Source organism: Vipera berus (genome assembly GCF_964194415.1).
Source record: "Vipera berus genome assembly, chromosome: 6".
Classification (NCBI taxonomy): Eukaryota; Metazoa; Chordata; class Lepidosauria; order Squamata; family Viperidae; genus Vipera; species Vipera berus.
In genome coordinates this window covers 61,862,829-61,879,796 of record NC_138208.1, presented here as the reverse complement: position 1 = coordinate 61,879,796, position 16,968 = coordinate 61,862,829, and the positions used below count along the sequence as shown (strand labels likewise).

General features: G+C 39.6%; 1 protein-coding gene across 1 annotated transcript in view; it reads right to left on the bottom strand.

Annotated features, from left to right (window-relative positions):
• ENTHD1 (ENTH domain containing 1) overlaps positions 1 to 16,638 on the bottom strand; it is a gene marked incomplete at its 5' end in the record, with an annotated part of 48,065 nt that extends 31,427 nt beyond the window's left edge. The window contains 3 exons of the mRNA XM_081331870.1: positions 10,930 to 11,039; positions 12,219 to 12,428; positions 16,290 to 16,638. Coding sequence (XP_081187996.1) covers positions 10,930 to 11,039; positions 12,219 to 12,428; positions 16,290 to 16,638 — 669 coding nt within the window. The remainder of the gene's footprint in view (positions 1 to 10,929; positions 11,040 to 12,218; positions 12,429 to 16,289) is intronic.
• Between the last annotated feature and the right edge of the window lie 330 nt (positions 16,639 to 16,968).

Here is a 16,968-nt window from a genome sequence, read left to right as displayed (position 1 = left end):
ATAATCACAATGAGGTGGTCACTGACCTCAAGCCAGACATCCTAGAATGTGAATTGAAATGGGCCTTAGAAAAGCTGAGCAATAACAAAGCTAGTGGAGGTGACAGTATTCCAGCTGAGCTATTCAAAATCTTAAAAGACGATGCAGTAAAAGTGCTACACTCAATTTGCCAGCAAATTTGGAAAATTCAACAGTGGCCACAGGATTGGAAAAGATCAGTTTACATTCCAATTCCAAAGAAAGGCAGTGCCAAAGAATGTTCAAACTATCGCACCATTGCACTCATTTCTCATGCTAGTAAAGTTATGCTTAAAATCCTACAAGCTAGACTCCAGCAGTATGTGGATCAAGAACTACCAGAAGTACAGGCAGGATTTCAAAGAGGCAGAGGAACTAGAGATCAAATTGCCAACATACGCTGGATCATGGAGAAAGCTAGAGAGTTCCAGAAAAACATCTACTTCTGCTTCATTGACTATGCCAAAGCCTTTGATTGTGTGGGTCATAACAAACTGTGGCAAGTTCTTAAAGAGATGGGCGTACCAGACCATCTTATTTGTCTCTTGACCTATATGTGGGCCAAGAAGCAACAGTGAGAACTGGACACGGAACCACTGATTGGTTCAAAATTGGGAAAGGAGTCCGGCAAGGCTGTATACTGTCACCCTGCCTATTTAACTTATATGCAGAGCATATCATGAGAAAGGCAGGGCTAGATGAATCAAAAGTTGTAATTAAGATTGCAGGAAGAAACATCAACAACCTAAGATATGCAGATGATACCACTCTAATGGCAGAAAGTGAAGAGGAACTAAAGAGCCTCTTGTTGCGAGTGAAGAAGGAGAGTGCAAAACTTGGGTTGAAACTAAACATTAAGAAAACCAAGATCATGGCATCTGGCCCTCTCAATTCCTGGCAAATAGATGGGGAAGAAATGGAGGGAGTGACAGATTTTATTTTCCTGGGCTCCAAGATCACTGCAGATGGGGACTGTAGCCAAGAAATTAAAAGATGCTTGCTCCTGGGGAGGAAAGCCATGGCAAATCTAGACAGCACACTAAAAAGCAGAGACATCACCCTGTCAACAAAAGTGCGTATAGTCAAGGCTATGGTCTTCCCAGTTGCAATGTATGGCAGTGAAAGTTGGACCATAAAAAAGGCTGAGTGCCAAAGAATTGAGGCCTTTGAACTATGGTGCTGGAGAAGACTCCTGCGAGTCCCTTGGACTGCAAGGCGATCAAACCGGTCAGTCCTAGAGGAGATCAACCCTGACTGCTCTTTAGAAGGCCAAATCCTAAAGCTACAACTCAAATACTTTGGCCACCTAATGAGAAGGAAGGACTCACTGGAGAAGAGCCTAATGCTGGGAATGATTGAGGGCAAGAGAAGAACGGGATGACAGAGAATGAGGTGGCTGGATGGAGTCACTGAAGCAGTAGGTGTGAGCTTAAATGGACTCCAGAAGATGGTAGAGGACAGGAAGGCCTGGAGGAACATTGTCCATAGGGTCGCGATGGGTCAGACACGACTTCACAGCTAACAACAACAACAACAACAAACATTGGTGCTATTGGCAAATTTTGCTAATGCTAATTTTTGCAAGTATAAAGATCAGCTGTTTTTCAATTTTCTACTGATGTGTTATTGTTTTTTGTTATTAAAATTTTACATAACAATACAACTTGTATGAAATCTCCATATATTTTTATACAGAGTATCCTTTGAATGGAAGAGTTGGATTGGGGCAATTACTACTAATGTTGATACAAAGATACATTTCATTGGAGTGTAGTGATGCTGTACAATACCTTTCCATTTATGAGCCTCTTCCCAAAGCAGGGACAACATTCAACAAGAAATTGTTGAAAAGTAAAACTGAGACAGACCACTAACCTGTCTAATCCAGCATCAATACTGATATGCTGAAATAAAATGTGTCATGGTTCTGATAGATGAAACCAATTAAAAGAACTTCAAGGCAAAAAAATCTTCCTTAAAGAACATTTTTATTTGGCTACAAGATAATGGCACATACAAAGGTGAACCCAAGACTAAATTTCCCTCCCCTCGGTTACAAAGTTGCAAGTTGTAATTCCCACTCCAATTTGCTGTCATAAATCACATTCACCAATTGTTAGAAGGTGTTTGATAAAGTAGACCACAAACTACTCCTTGGTAAACTAGAAAAAGATGGAATAGACAACATCACCACCAGATGGATCTGTAGTTGGCTGGTAAACCGTACTCAATGAGTAGTCCTCAATGGCAGTACATCCACATGGAGAGGAGCAAGCAGTGGAGTATCACAAGATTCCATCTTAGGCCCAGTACTCTTCAATATCTTCATCAATGACTTAGATGAAGGAATTGAAGGGGAACTCATCAAATTTGCAGATGACACCAAACTGACAGGAATAGACAACTCCCCAGAAGACAAACTCAGGATACAAAAAGATCTTGACAAACTTGAACAATGGGTTTTATCCAACAAAATGAGTTTCAATGTGGAGAAAGCAAAGTTTTACATTTAGGCAGGAAAAATCAAGAGACCTGGCTTAAAAACAGTAACTGCCAGAGGGACCTTGGAGTCCTTGTGGACGATCACTTGACTATGAGCCAGCAGTCACAATCACAGTAGCAGATATCCAACAAATGGTCAGAAACATGAAGAGCTGGACAGCACCTAGCCCAGACATCCACACCTATTGGAAGCTATCAATGTGAAGAAGCAGAAACTCCTCATAATGCATGGAGATTACCATCCCAGGTCCAACACACAGAAACTATACACCAGCTGGAAAGAGGATGGATGGGATCAGATGAGTGTCCTGGACATAACCCAGAGCATTCAAGAATATATCACTAATATGGCACCCAAAGATGAACTGCTGAAAGAATATCTGAGGCAGTAGCAGACATGGGAGAAAGATTAAACAGGGAAAGTGCCACTGCAAGATAAGCCTTCCATGGTATATAACAGGGATATCAAACTGCTGGCCCGTGGGCCAGATGCAACACACCAAAACCACATCCACCCCATTACCGGCAATGGGAAAAAAGTCCCAATATGTCGCACAACATCACATGACATCGCGAGTTTGACATGCCTGGTATATAATATTGACAGCTAGCTGAGGTAGCAGATATTGGGAAAATTCTACTATTGGGTGGAAAGGGCTGAACTAAAGGAGAACTCATCAAATTTGCAGATGACACTAAACTGGCAGGAATAGCCAACACTCCAGAAGACAAGTTCAGGATCCAAAAAGATCTTGACAAACTTGAACAATTGGCCCTATCCAACAAAATGAATTTTAATGTGGGGGGGGGGGGAAGTAAAGTTTTACATTTAGGCAGGAAAAATCAAAGGTATAAGTACAGATTGGGCGAGACCTGGCTCAAAAACAGTAACTGTGAGAGGGATCTTGGAGTCCTAGTGGACGATCACTTGACTATGAGCCAGCAGTGTGTAGCAGCAGCCAAAAAACCTAATACAATCCTGGGTTGTATAAACAGAGGCATAGAATCAAGATCACATAAAGTATTAGTACCACTTTATAAAACCCTAGTAAGACCACACCTGGAAATACTGCAACCAATTTTGGTCACCATACTACAAAAAAGACTTAAGCATATGAAGAATGGCTGCAGGACTTGGGTTTGGCTAATCTAAAGAAAAGAAGAAACAGGTGACATGATAACAGTATTCCAGTATTTGAGGGGCTGCCACAAAGAAGAGGGCATCAAAGTATTCTCCAAAGCACCAGAGGGCAGGACAAGAAAGAATGGTTGGAAACTGACCAAAGAGAGAAGCAACCTGGAATTAAGGAGAAACTTCCTGACAGGGAGGACAATTAACCAGTAGAACAGCTTGCCTTCAGAAATCATGGGCGCTCCATCATTGGAGATTTTTAAGAAGAGACTAGACCCATGGTGGCAGACCTATGGCATGCGTTAAAAGGTTTGCCAGCACTGGACTAGACAGTCACTTCTCTGAAATGGTATAGGTTCTCCTGCTTGAAGACCTAGAAGACCTCCAAGGTCCCTTCCAGATTCTATTCTATTCTATTCTATTCTATTCTATTCTATTCTATTCTATTCTATTCTATTCTATTCTATTCTATTCTATTCTATTCTATTCTATTCTATTCTATTCTATTCTATTCTATTCTATTCTATTCTATTCTGGGTCCGGGTTACTTACAGGAGCACCTGCGGCCGGCATCAACTTCCCTTCGTCCAGTGCGCTCCCACAGAGAGGGCCTCCTTAGGGTGCCGTCGGTCAAAGAGTGTCGACTGGCGGCCCCCAGGGGGAGGGCATTCTCTGTGGGCGCGCCAGACCTGTGGAACCGTTTACCGGTGGAGCTCCGGATGGCTCCCGACCTTCGCTTCTGCCGACGTGACCTAAAAACATATTTATTTGAACAAGCCGGCCTGGTCTGATGGGTTTAGGGGTATTGTATTGTATTAATTGTATTGAATTGGGCTGTAATATTTAATATTTTTTTAATTTTTGTATTTTGTATTTTATTGTATTTCCCTGTACACCGCCCTGAGTCCTTCGGGAGAAGGGCGGTATAGAAATTAAATTATTATTATTATTATTATTATTATTATTATTATTATTATTATTATTATTATTATTATTATTATTATTATTATTATTATTATTATTATTATTATTATTATTATTAATTATTATTATTATTATTATTATTATTATTATTATTATTATATTATATTCTATTCTGCACCCCTGCACTGAGGCACTGATCAAAGTACCACAACAACAGGCACTAAGAACCAGATGTGTACAAGCAAGAGCACTAGATAGGACACAAGGTACAGACTATTCAGAGAGGCCTCAGAGACAGTCCAACACATAGGGGCAGGGTCTCAGATGCAGTCAGGAACAGCATTCATTGAATGGCACAAGTAGCTGGCATTATGTGTACAGCAACATGTGCATAGTGTAAGAGTTAGTGTAGATAAGAGGTTCCACAGAAGTTTGTGAAGAACAGGGCTAAGATCCTATGGGACTTCAAAATTCACCCAGAAGGTCAGACATCATGATAGTGATAGTGACAGCAACACTACGAAGAAGAAGTATGAGAAGCTAGAGAAATACTGAAGCCTGAAGGAGGAACTAGAGAAGATGTGGAAAATAAAAGCCAAAGTGATCCCAGTGGTGGTACATTCACTCAGGGCTGTAACTCCTAAGCTGGGAGACTGGTTCCACAGATCTCAGGATGATTAGTGCTCTCTTTCCAGAAGAATGCAGTGCTAGGAACACCTAATATGCTGCACAGAATCCTCAGACACCCAGGCCTCTGATAGAAGACCTGAGACTGAGAAAAACAAATACCATCAATAGGGGTAAGTAGGCAATACGAATATATATATAAAACCTCTTTTTATTTATGTATAAAAACCCTTTTTCTTCTATTAAAAATGTGTTGTGCACTAAAGAGATCATAATAGACACACGATATAAATTTCCACTATGTGCAGATGATCCATTCCATTTAATAAATCAGCCAGAAAATTGCACTTATTTCATTTCACTAATTCATAGGCTTAGTGCCCCATCTGATTACTCTATAAATTGGAGCAAATCCACTGGGTCTGAAGTAGGATTTTTTATATGTACACTGGGATGGATTCAGGAAATATTCTGATTCTTTTGTTTAATTCAATCTAAGAGCTCCTAGGAAGCTGCTCAAAGGATAAATCTCAATATTTTTACACAAAGGAATGTTGACAGATGCTCCAGCATTTCTTTGAGCATTTAATGATGAAAGTGAATTTAACTCAGAAGATGAATTGTATTTTTTTACCTTTTTTATTTGTAGGATATTAAGCATTTTTTTCTAATAGAGGTATCCCTCAAGATTTTCACTGTTTAAACTACAGTTAGCTGTTGGGAAAAGTTAAGATTATGCCACACTTTCAGTTTTATCACTGGACTCTTCATGCCAGAAAAGCCATTTAGAAATTGGAATGTTAATTCATAGTGTAATGTATTGGGATTTTACTTGAACTGTTTTCACGTGTCTTTTGAATGCTGCCTAAGGTTGCTCAATTGAGGTGTCTGTGTAACGGTCGCTGACTAGCCAGACATGCAGTCTCCAAGAAGATCATTGTTTGATTTGGGGCGGGAATGGGTTTCTTTAAACCTATTGGCAGCCGCCTAGTGGCCAACCGTATAAGTAGCTGAGCAGAAGCCTCTGATTCAGTTCTGTTCCTGTTTGCCTTAATAAATCAGTGCTCCTGTTTGAAACCTCTCATCTTGTTTCCTGCCTCCAAAGAACTCACTACACAACACTGGCGATGAAGGTGGGATCCTGCTTCTTCAGAAGAGCTGAAAGTCACTAGGGGGTGAGGCCAGCAAAACGCCTGGCAGGGAATGTGTTTCCCCCCCCCAGTCTGTCTAGCAAGCCATGCTAGTGACCACCCCACCCTGTGGACCAGTCCCAGGGCCTACAGAAGAAGCAGGATGAGGCAATGAGAGACCTGAGCCGCAAAGACTTCCCGAAGATGGCGAAAGTCGGAAAGCTTGAGGAATTTGATGTTACTCACCCAGCGAGATGGTCATCCTACATCTCAAGAGTAGAAAACTACCTCTGTGCCAACCAAAGATGCCAAAGATGGCCTGAAGGCCGCAACACTCCTCTGTGTCTGCGGGCCTGCAACATTCGACATTGCAGAAAACTTAGTTGCACCGGCACAGCTGGAGTCCATTACTTTCGTGGACCTGAAGAAATGGCTCAGTGACCATTTCCAGCCCAAGCTGTCGGTGATCACGTGGAGGCACGCCTTCGAACAACGAGTTCAACAACCCAGAGAGACAGCCACGGAATTCATCGTGGCATTGAGACAAGCTTCTCACCTGTGCCAATTTTCAGACTTAGAAGAAAGGCTTCGATATCGACTCGTCTGTGGACTATGGAGCAGAGAGCTGCAACAGAAACTTTTTGCTAAAGAGACTCTCTCGCTCCAGGAAGCCTTAAAAGAAATCATGGTGGACAAAGCCGCCGGTGGAGCCGTGAAGGCCATGCGGCCCACCAAAAGCACTCAGCACGAGGCAGCCATCCACCATGAGGATGTCGAACTTCCAGAAGACGTTGACTCTGTCCATGAAGTTGACAAGATCCAATGGCACCACAACAATGAAGAATCCTTACAAGGCAGTCCCTTCCCTCAGTGTTTGGGCTGTGGCGGCCACCACCAACAAGTGGACTGCAGGTTCCAGACAGCCACATGTCGGGCCTGCAGGAAAACCAGCCACATTGCATCAGTCTGCAGAGGTTGCCAGAAAGACCACCAATCGGACGTTCCGATCAGGAGAGGTACCGGGGCCCCGGGGCAGCATAGTGTAGGGTTTTGCTCCAGCCGCCAGAGCGTTTGCCACATGGGAGCTCACCGTCCCCTTAAGCCCAAACTTCGGCTTCAAGTCAAGCTGCAAGGCATTCCTTGCAGGATGGAACTGGACACGGGTTCAGCAGTGTCCATCATTTCCCTGGAGACTTTCCAGTTTGTCTACAACTGTAGCAAGCGGTGGGCCAAGCTTAGGCCATCCGACATCATTCTGACTGACTTCCAAAACTCCCAAGTTGCTGTCAAAGGCGAGGCCACCTTGTCTGTCAAGTTCAAGGGGTTTTCGGGGGGCCTGGATGTGATTGTGGTGGAGGGCCAGAGAACGAACTTAATAGGACTTGATTGCTTTGATGCACCATTTTTTTTAGCTTTTAAATAAGAATCTAGGTAAACAGACCTTTTTGCAAAATACAATCTGCAATCAAGGAGGCTATGTGCAGTGTGTTCAACAGCTAGTGTACTACAATTATGCAGTCTTTCTTTGAATGGAACTCCACAAAAGTTCCTATATTGAAGATGCAACATATTTTCACATATGGTGGACTTGTAAAAAGGTCAAGGCTTTTTGGATAAAAATTTGGTGGAATATGCAGAAGATCTTCAAGCAAAAGATAAAGTTTTGTCCGCAATTCTTTTTGTTGGGTATAATTGCAGATGCTACTGTTGTGGACACTAAGTTGATGTTAAATTTAATTACAGCAGCAAGACTTTTAATAGGTCAGTATTGGAAGAAGGAGGAACTGCCGACTATAGAAGAATGGACTTTAAAGGTTTCTGACCTGGCAGAAATGGCAAAGATCTCGGCTTATTTGAAAGATCATTCGCAAGAACGCTATATTATGGAGTGGAAAAAATGGATTGAATATATCCAGAAGAAATATGGGACTAAAAAGTTTCATTTAGCATTTGAATAAGTCTTCCTTTCTATTTTCTTTTTTTTCTATATGAAATATTAGTATTGTCTGTAGTTATCTTATATGAGCTAGAGAGTGATAGATTTAAGAATTTATTGTTGGTAGCATATGGATGTTTATGATTGTTCTTTGTTTTTATACCCTGTACTTAGCTCTGGGAAGTCGGGGGGGGGGGAGGGGGGAAAGGGGGGGAGGGGTAGGGAGGGATTGGTAGGGGAGGGGGAGGGGGGATTGTTAAAGATAAAATGTATTTTAAAACTTTTCAATAAAAAAAAAGTTCCTATATCTCACTGTAGAATCTATCAGTCAATCAGAATAGAGCTGGAAAGAACTTTCAAGGTCTTCTTGTCTAGCCCCCTGCTTAGGCCGGAGACTCTAGTCTATACTATTTCCAGTCTCTTCTTAAAAAGCTCCAGTGATGGAGTACCCATAATTTCTGAAAGCAGCTATTCCACTAGTTAATTGTTCTCACTGTTAGGAAGTCTCTCCTTAATTCGAGTTTGCTTCTCTCCTTAATTAGTTTCCATCCATTGTTTCTTGTCCTTCCCTCTCTGGTGCTTTGGGAAATAAGTTGACCCCCTCCTCTTTGTGGCAACCTCTCAAATACTGGAATACTGCTATCATGTTCCCCCTAGTTCTTCTTTTCTCTAGAGTAGTCAAACCCAAATCCTGAAACCATTTGTCATATGTTTTTGTCTCTAGGCCTTTAAGCATAAGCTTTTCAAAACAAGCTGTTAATCATAAGCTGTTTAATCATAAGCTGTTCAAAATAAGCTGTTCAAAACAAGCTCTAGAAAAAGCTCTTCTAAAGAATTGAGGCATGTAAGTTATTAAATACTTTTTTAACTAGGAAGCCTTTTTGTGTTGAGCCAGCCATTTCCTCTTAAACAGCCACATTAATGATTTGTTGTTTAAAACAAATGTTGGCCTTCAGATCTGACTGAATTGGATTACAAATCCATATTGTGAGATGACATTTGAAAGTTGGGCAGCCGAAGCATGAGGAGCAGGTTATGCAAGAGCTCTGCAGAACAAAGCCTGGGTAATCTATCTGGGTCCATAAATAAGATCTTCAGCCAATAATTAACTTCTTTAATAACTAGATGGCTTGGTATATGGAATATACTCAACTTTTCTCTTACTGCTGGAGTTGGTGTAGACTTATTCTCACACACACACCAAGATGTGTTTCATCAAAGTGTTTATCTGTTCCAATAAAAAGGCATTTCTATATCCTCATGATTCTGCATGATACATAATCAGTATTTTGTTGTTATATACCCTTATGATTGGAATTAGAGAACTTGGGTTGCTATGGTTGGTCAGTTGTCTTATGGTGTTGGCATAGCTAGTAGCTCTTTAAAAACTTTTCTTAAAATGTGGAAGCTAGGAATCTGCTTCTGCATGAACAATTCCTAAGTATAGATAGATCTTAACATGATCAATATGTTCCCTGTCCAGGCTCCAGTTATACCTAATCCACCTCTTCCCAAAACAACTACCTTGGCCTTGACATTATTGATGTTCAGGTAGTTGAGTGCACAGTATGAACTAAATTTGCACAGCAAACTTTTCATCCCCACCTGACATTAATTCTGTATAATTGCATCATGTTTACATGTTTATTTTTATATTATCTATCTATCTATCTATCTATCTATCTATCTATCTATTTATCTTGAAAGGACTTTTGGATATCATTAATTAAACAAAATAGGAGATAATATACATCCTTGTCTGACTCCCATTTGCTGCCGTGGATTTCTGATATAATTGATATCTCCATAGGGGACTTTTTTCAACAAAAGGCCAAGTTCCAGTTAAGCAATTTGGTCAATTTGTTTGGATTGCTCAGCCTCTTTGTTTTTTTGTTTGTTTTGGGTTTTATGATAAATTCTGTGCCATATTATTTTATTAACCCTATTTATGTAGGCAACATTTGTTCTTTATTTTAATTAGTCTGAGATAATACAAACTTTTTAAAAAATATATATGATTTAATCTGGGATGCATGCACTGTACATAACCTATTATTGAACAATACAGGAGATAGTAAGTTATTATTGGATTATTTGTTCAGAACAATTATTTGAGCAATTACAGAAAGGTCCAACATTTGATTCTGAACAATGACTACTAGATATCTCTAAACAGCTATTAACAGGGCAAAAAAGTAATCACAATTTTTATTTCTAGGATCCACTATATGGGGACTGAGAGACCATCTACTGCTCATTTAAATGCTGCTAGTGAATTTAGTTTTCATGAAGTTTTATTCACTCATTCTTGAGTTGGCAGAACATTGTCTTGGCATGAAATCTGCTGCTTCCATTGCTGGTCCTTTCTCCACTTCTCAGCCATTGTCTGCCCTTGGATGATATCAGAATAAAGAGGAAAATGCTATTTTAATACTAATAGAGGTAAGGACAACTTCAGTCTGTCTTCCTCATGGGCAAGGGAGAAGATGAAAATAAGAAACATGTTGCCAGAATGTCTACAGTTACCAATTAATTTTGAGATATCTGGTTTAAAGAGTATTTACTTCAGGCAGATAACCATACAAATTCTTGGGCACAAGAATTACCAAAATTGCAAGGATTCTTTATCATAGTGAAGAATCCCATTACACTATTGTTACCTCTGATGATTTCTTTGTAATGATATTCAGTACTGTTGCTTCTTGGGCTATTTCTGCTTTGCCTGTCTGCTGGTTTTGCTCTGCTGCAGGTAATGCCCTAGGCAGCAAATCTGCCAAAGAAATAAATATATTGGAAGTGTGTGAGAGAGTAAAAAGGAAAAATGTCTCCAAAATTAACTAGACCAAAAAAAAAGTTGCTGCTCCAATGGTGGCTAGGCTAATTCATATGCAGGATCCAATCTGGATCAGTCACCAGGACTAGAGATTTAGCCTTCCGAGCTTTCATGCTCGTGCTGGATCCCATCGTCAGGGAACTTCTCTCTCAACAGAATGTGTGCTTTGGGCTACACATAGTATTGAGGTGGTGCTTGGTGGTGTGTAGCTTTTTTGGTACTTAGGACAGGTACTTTAGGAGCCTAAGACTCGGCAGCACAAGGGAACAATAGCCAACAACTTAATAACCAGCCATCAACCTTCCAATCAACTAAAAAGCCACACAAAACGAGGCATCACATAAATACAATGCATAGAATAGCCCAAAGCAAACACTCTGTTGAGAGAGGATGAGTTCCATGAGGATTGGGGCTCCAGCACAAATCTGAAAGCTCGAAAGGCTAAACCTCTGGTCCCAGCGACCAACCCAGATTGGATCCTAAATGGTTTGTTTGTATTTTCTTTTTTCATAACTAATCCATTCCTAAATTACCAGCAATTTATGCAAACCTATATACAGAATTTCTGATTAGAAGAATCAGTATCTTATATACTCATGGCAATTGATAAAAAAATTATATAATTCAGATTTAAGTGTTCCTCTCCTACACTTGGCCAACTACTAATTTGTTCAGGTTTCATTTACCTCAGTGATTTTCCAGACTGTACATTGGTTATAATTTCTCTGAAGTCTTACCCATTTTACACAAGATCAATATAAGGAAAAACATTGAAAAGATAGATGCCAAAGCTTTATTATTGCTCTAAGTAAGAGCAAATACACTTGAAAATGCTTTTCCATTAGATACCAACTATGAAATCATTTTTACCATTTTGTTCATCACAAAAGAGAATTCAAATGCAAGGAGAATGTTTCTGAATGAGATCAAACGTCCATCTTAACTTCCTGCTTTCTAAGCCAAATAGATGACTTTTCATTTAATGTGAAAACTTTTATATACTGTTATATAGTTGTTTGGATGACAGCTAAGAGACACCAGATTATGATGAAACTGACGTTGCTGAAACTTTCAAAAGGAAAAACATGGATAGCAATGTAAACATTTACTCCTTACGTTGGACATTTTCTGATGGAGGGAGTTCTGAAATGGGATCTGAGCAAAGTGTAGCTGGTACATAAGCTTCGTTAGAAGGCTTCTGGGAGAAAAGCACTGCATGTGAAATGCGCCGTCTAGTCCGGCGTGCAATTTCACGTTCATTATGCATCAGTTGTTCATCTTTTAAAATAGCAAGAACTTGTTTAGCCTTCTCCCTCACGTGGAAACCTGTTGAAAAAGAAATATTGATAAATTTGTAAAGCTTACTAATGCCTTCTGTAGTTACTATATTCGATACAAGACTTTATGGATTTGGAAAATGTTGAAGTGCCAGTAATGTAAAGATACCTTGTACAATACCTAGTACAATTCTCTTGGTTTTCAAATCATACTCACATCATATACCTGCCACTGATAAAAATTGTTTTTTTCCTAACAAGAATTTATTAAAATAGTCCACAAAGTATATGCTCCTTTAGCTAAAGTAGTTTTATGAGAAACTGCCATTTTCAGAAATAGGGGATGTCATGCAAATAGAGCCTGAAATGTTATTTCTGATATTGTAACAAATATGCTTGTGTCTCAAGGATGCTTTTTCAAAAGGCAACTGGACTTTCTTAGGGTTTTTTTTTTCCTTCAAGATGTTTTGCTTATCATCCAAGGAGCTTCATCTGTTCTGGCAGGATGATTGGGAGGAGGGAAATGGAAGGATTCATTCTGACAGGATTGGGGTGGTGGTGGAAGGAACATATTTCTTTGCAGGCAACTGGTCTTTAGCACTCTCTCTGAGAGCCATTGAGGCCACTTGGAGGTTTATTTGTGCCTTAGGGTCACCTGAATAAGAGGGCAAATGGGGGCGCAATCCTCTTGGAACTGCCGAAAGGACTGTTTTGTAGACAGGAGATAGGTGATGACTTATCCCTCTTATCTATTACTTGGTATTCTAAACATTGTAAATTGCACATGCATCAATTAGTGGATATTCTTCTACAATAGTTTGTAACCCAACCTAAAGCAGAATATCACAGACTTACATAATTAAACTTTGGTGATAAGAAAGGAAGCTTTTTATTGAAATAGTTATTAAGTATCCTAACATTATTTATATATCAGTTCTAACAATCAGAAACTAAAGACCCACTGCATCTTGCAAGATGATGTAATAATTTATTTAAAAGGCGCTCTATCATTTATGTCAATAGGAAATAAAACAACAATACAGTGCATGGCTTTAGTGTTATAAATAAATAAATAAGTTGCTATTCTTTTGTTTTACAATATGCATTTTTTTCTCTTCTAAACCACATAAATAAAAATAACTGACATATCTAAATCATTAAAATTAAATGACTAAAATCTAAAATTAAGAATGCCATGTTTACTATAGGATACAGAGATCTGACTGATTATGCTGTTAATTAAGAATTAATAAATTCTTATATGACTAGATATAACTTTCTTTTAATTTTTTGCCTGCCAAAAACAACCTTATAAATCCAATCAATACCATGTATGCAGTTTGTAAAGTGATGATGATACCAGCAAAACACTAAACCAGTCTTCACTATCTATAATTTCTTGAGTGATGTATGAGATTCTGGGATGCCAGGAATCTCATAGATCTGTGGTGGTGAGCCTATGGCACGTGTGCCACAGGTGGCACACAAAGCATTCTCTGTTGGCACGCATGCCATCACCCAAGTCCTAGGCCTTCAGCAGGGTTTTATAAAACCTTTTCGCTTTCGGCCTCCGCCACCGTGTGCAAAAAAAAAAATTGGCGATGTCCATTTTGCTCTATGAGTTCATGGTGAGGTAATCCTAACCCTAAGTGGAATTTTCCTCCAATGGGATTTTCCCATGTATTTTACCAGGAAACATAAGATAGGGCAAGCTAGAAAAGTTAGTGCCCTCATAACCATACCCAAGAACTCCGGATTTGTTGGCAATGTCCATTTTACTCTATGAGTTCATGGTGAGGTAATCCTAACCCTATGTGGAATTTTCCTCCAATGGGATTTTCCCATGTATTTTACCAGGAAACATAGATAGGGCAGGCTAGAAAAGTCAGTACCCTCCTAACCATACCCAAGTGTTCCGAGTTGGTTGGTGATGTCCATTTTGCTCTATGAGTTCATGGTGACCTAACCTGAACCCTAAGTGGAATTTTCCTCCAATGGGATTTTCCCATCTATTTTACCAGGAAACATAGATAGGGCAGGCTAGAAAAGTAAGTGCCCTCCTAACCATACCCAAGTATTCCAAGTTTGCTGGTGATGTCCATTTTGCTCTATCAGTTCATGGTGACCTAACCAAAAGTGGAATTCACCTCCTATGGGAATTTCCCATGTATTTTACCAGGAAACATAGATAGGGCAGTCTAGAAAAGTCAGTGCCTTTCTAACCATACCCAATCACTCCAAATTTGTTGGTGAAGTCCATTTTGCTCTATAAGTTCATGGTGACCTAACCCTAACCCTAAGTCCATGGTGGCGAACCTATGGGACGCGTTCCACAGGTGGCACGCAGAGCCCTCTCTGTGGGGATGCACGTTGTCACCCCAGTCATAGGCCTTCAGCTGGCTTTTATAGAACCTTTTTGTTTTAGGCCTCCTACATGTGCAAAAAATATATATCAATCAATCAATTTCAACTTCTCACAGGAAAAAAAAAGATCTCGCAAATTTGCAATTAATTGATTGAACTTTTTAGTCCCACCCAGTCTGCCGTTACCACTGCAGCCACACCTACCCAATGGGCCATGCCACCTAATTGACCACGCCCACCCAGCACCCCATGATACATAAGTGGGTTTTGGGTCGTAGTTTGGGCACTCGGTCTCTAAAAGGTTTGCCATCATTGTCATAGATCAAGATGATAGTGAAGGAGAAAGATATGCTACTGCACACAAAGACATCAGTGGAAAGAGAAAAGGGAAGGATTATAGCAGGACAATTGTACTTTTGCACAAATTTGAAAAGCCTAGTCATGATTGCTTTCACTCTTTTATTGACCTTTTCCATGGATTAAACAACCCCTTAAGGGGAAACATGCAATCTTATCTAGAAATGCTAAGGAATGAATCTGTCTTTTTCAACATCTAAAGTATATGCAGTACTACTGAACTATGGCCTCCCTTCATGTCTAATTATGAGTTTGCTTCAGAATCCATGAGGAAATAGATGATTAACCCCATACCTACAATTTCTCCAATATTAAGGCTACTAAATCTAGGATACAAAAATTTGATAACCACTTTGTTGTTATTATTCAGAGGTTTAGTTATTTTCAATTCTACATGACCTGATAGATAGCAATTGACCAGGACTGTCTGTGAATCGTTCCTTTTTTAAAAAATATTGTAAACTCATGCTTCTGCCATCAATGATAATAACATCTAGTCATCATGTCTTCTGCAGGCTCCTTTTGCTTTACTATCCAGTTTTTCAAGCATCAAGCACTTCTCTAAAGTACTTTTGCTTTTGCATCCAAAATATTTCAGCTTTAACTTCATTATTAATGCTTTCAGTGAATTGTCTTGTCTTACTACTACCAAATGAATTGATCTTCCTGCTATCCTGCTGTATATTCTCAACCATTTTCCCCAGCACTATAATTCAAAGAGATCAATTTTTCCTCATTTAACCTTTCTGACTGTCTGGGCGAGAGCAATACTTTAACAGTACATACCTTTGTTAGCCGTATATCATCTACACTTATAATATTTTGCCTAGATTTATCTTAGATTTTCTCCCCAAGCAGAAATTTTTGTTCCATATTGTAGTCATCATCTATGTGGATTTTAAGTCCAGAAATATAAGATGTGGTATTTAGCTGACACTGGCAGATGACATAATCTTAGGTTTTCGTTTTTTACTATTATGCATCAGAGTACATCATTTTGCACTCTCATCTTTTACCTTCAAGGAATACCACTAGACGGTAAGAAAAAGATAGGGAAAACACTATCTTTTTACTGCCATCTAGTGGTTCTCCAGGGGTTTGCAATTCACATCTGGTATCGCTACCCAATACTACCCACAAATGCATCCATTTAATTTTAATGGATACATCCAAGTACTTTAAACCTTACCTTGATCTTTTCCTGCTTCATCTAGATGATGAAAATCTTTTAATACCTGAATGTTAAAGAAACCCTCTTGACAATGTTGTATGACTTTCTTTGACCCATTCTTCATGAGATAGTCCAAAAGTGTAAGAGATTTGTATACGTGCCTCCAGTTCTTTCCATGGTCATTCATCCTGTGCCAGATCATGTTCATAATCTCAGATAGGGAAATTGTGTTGTAGGTTAGGTCACTTATCTCTATCATTAGAGAACTAGAAGGGCCCCAAGGGTCATTAGAAGTTGCTTCTCTGACTTTTACCTCAGCTTCAGAATAATTTTTCACGAAATTTTTTACATGTCTTCTGAGTGCCATGAATGTAGCAAATTGTTGTTTGCATTATTAAACAGATGGGAAACATTGAAGGATTTTTACTATGATTGCTTTCTCTCTTTCCATTTTCCATTGCAGTAACCACTAGACCTCTGTAGATAAAATAGCAGAAAATTGATGTCACCAATCAGAATGATACCATACAACAGGAGACCCCCAACCCCAGAGCTGCAGACTGGTATTAGTCCGTGGCCTGTTGGGAACCAGGCCGCACAAGCAGCAGGCAATCACAAAGAGCACATCCATTTGCACATACATGGGAGCTAAGTGGCACACGCAAAACCATTCCCTTCCCCCACCACCCCTGCTGGT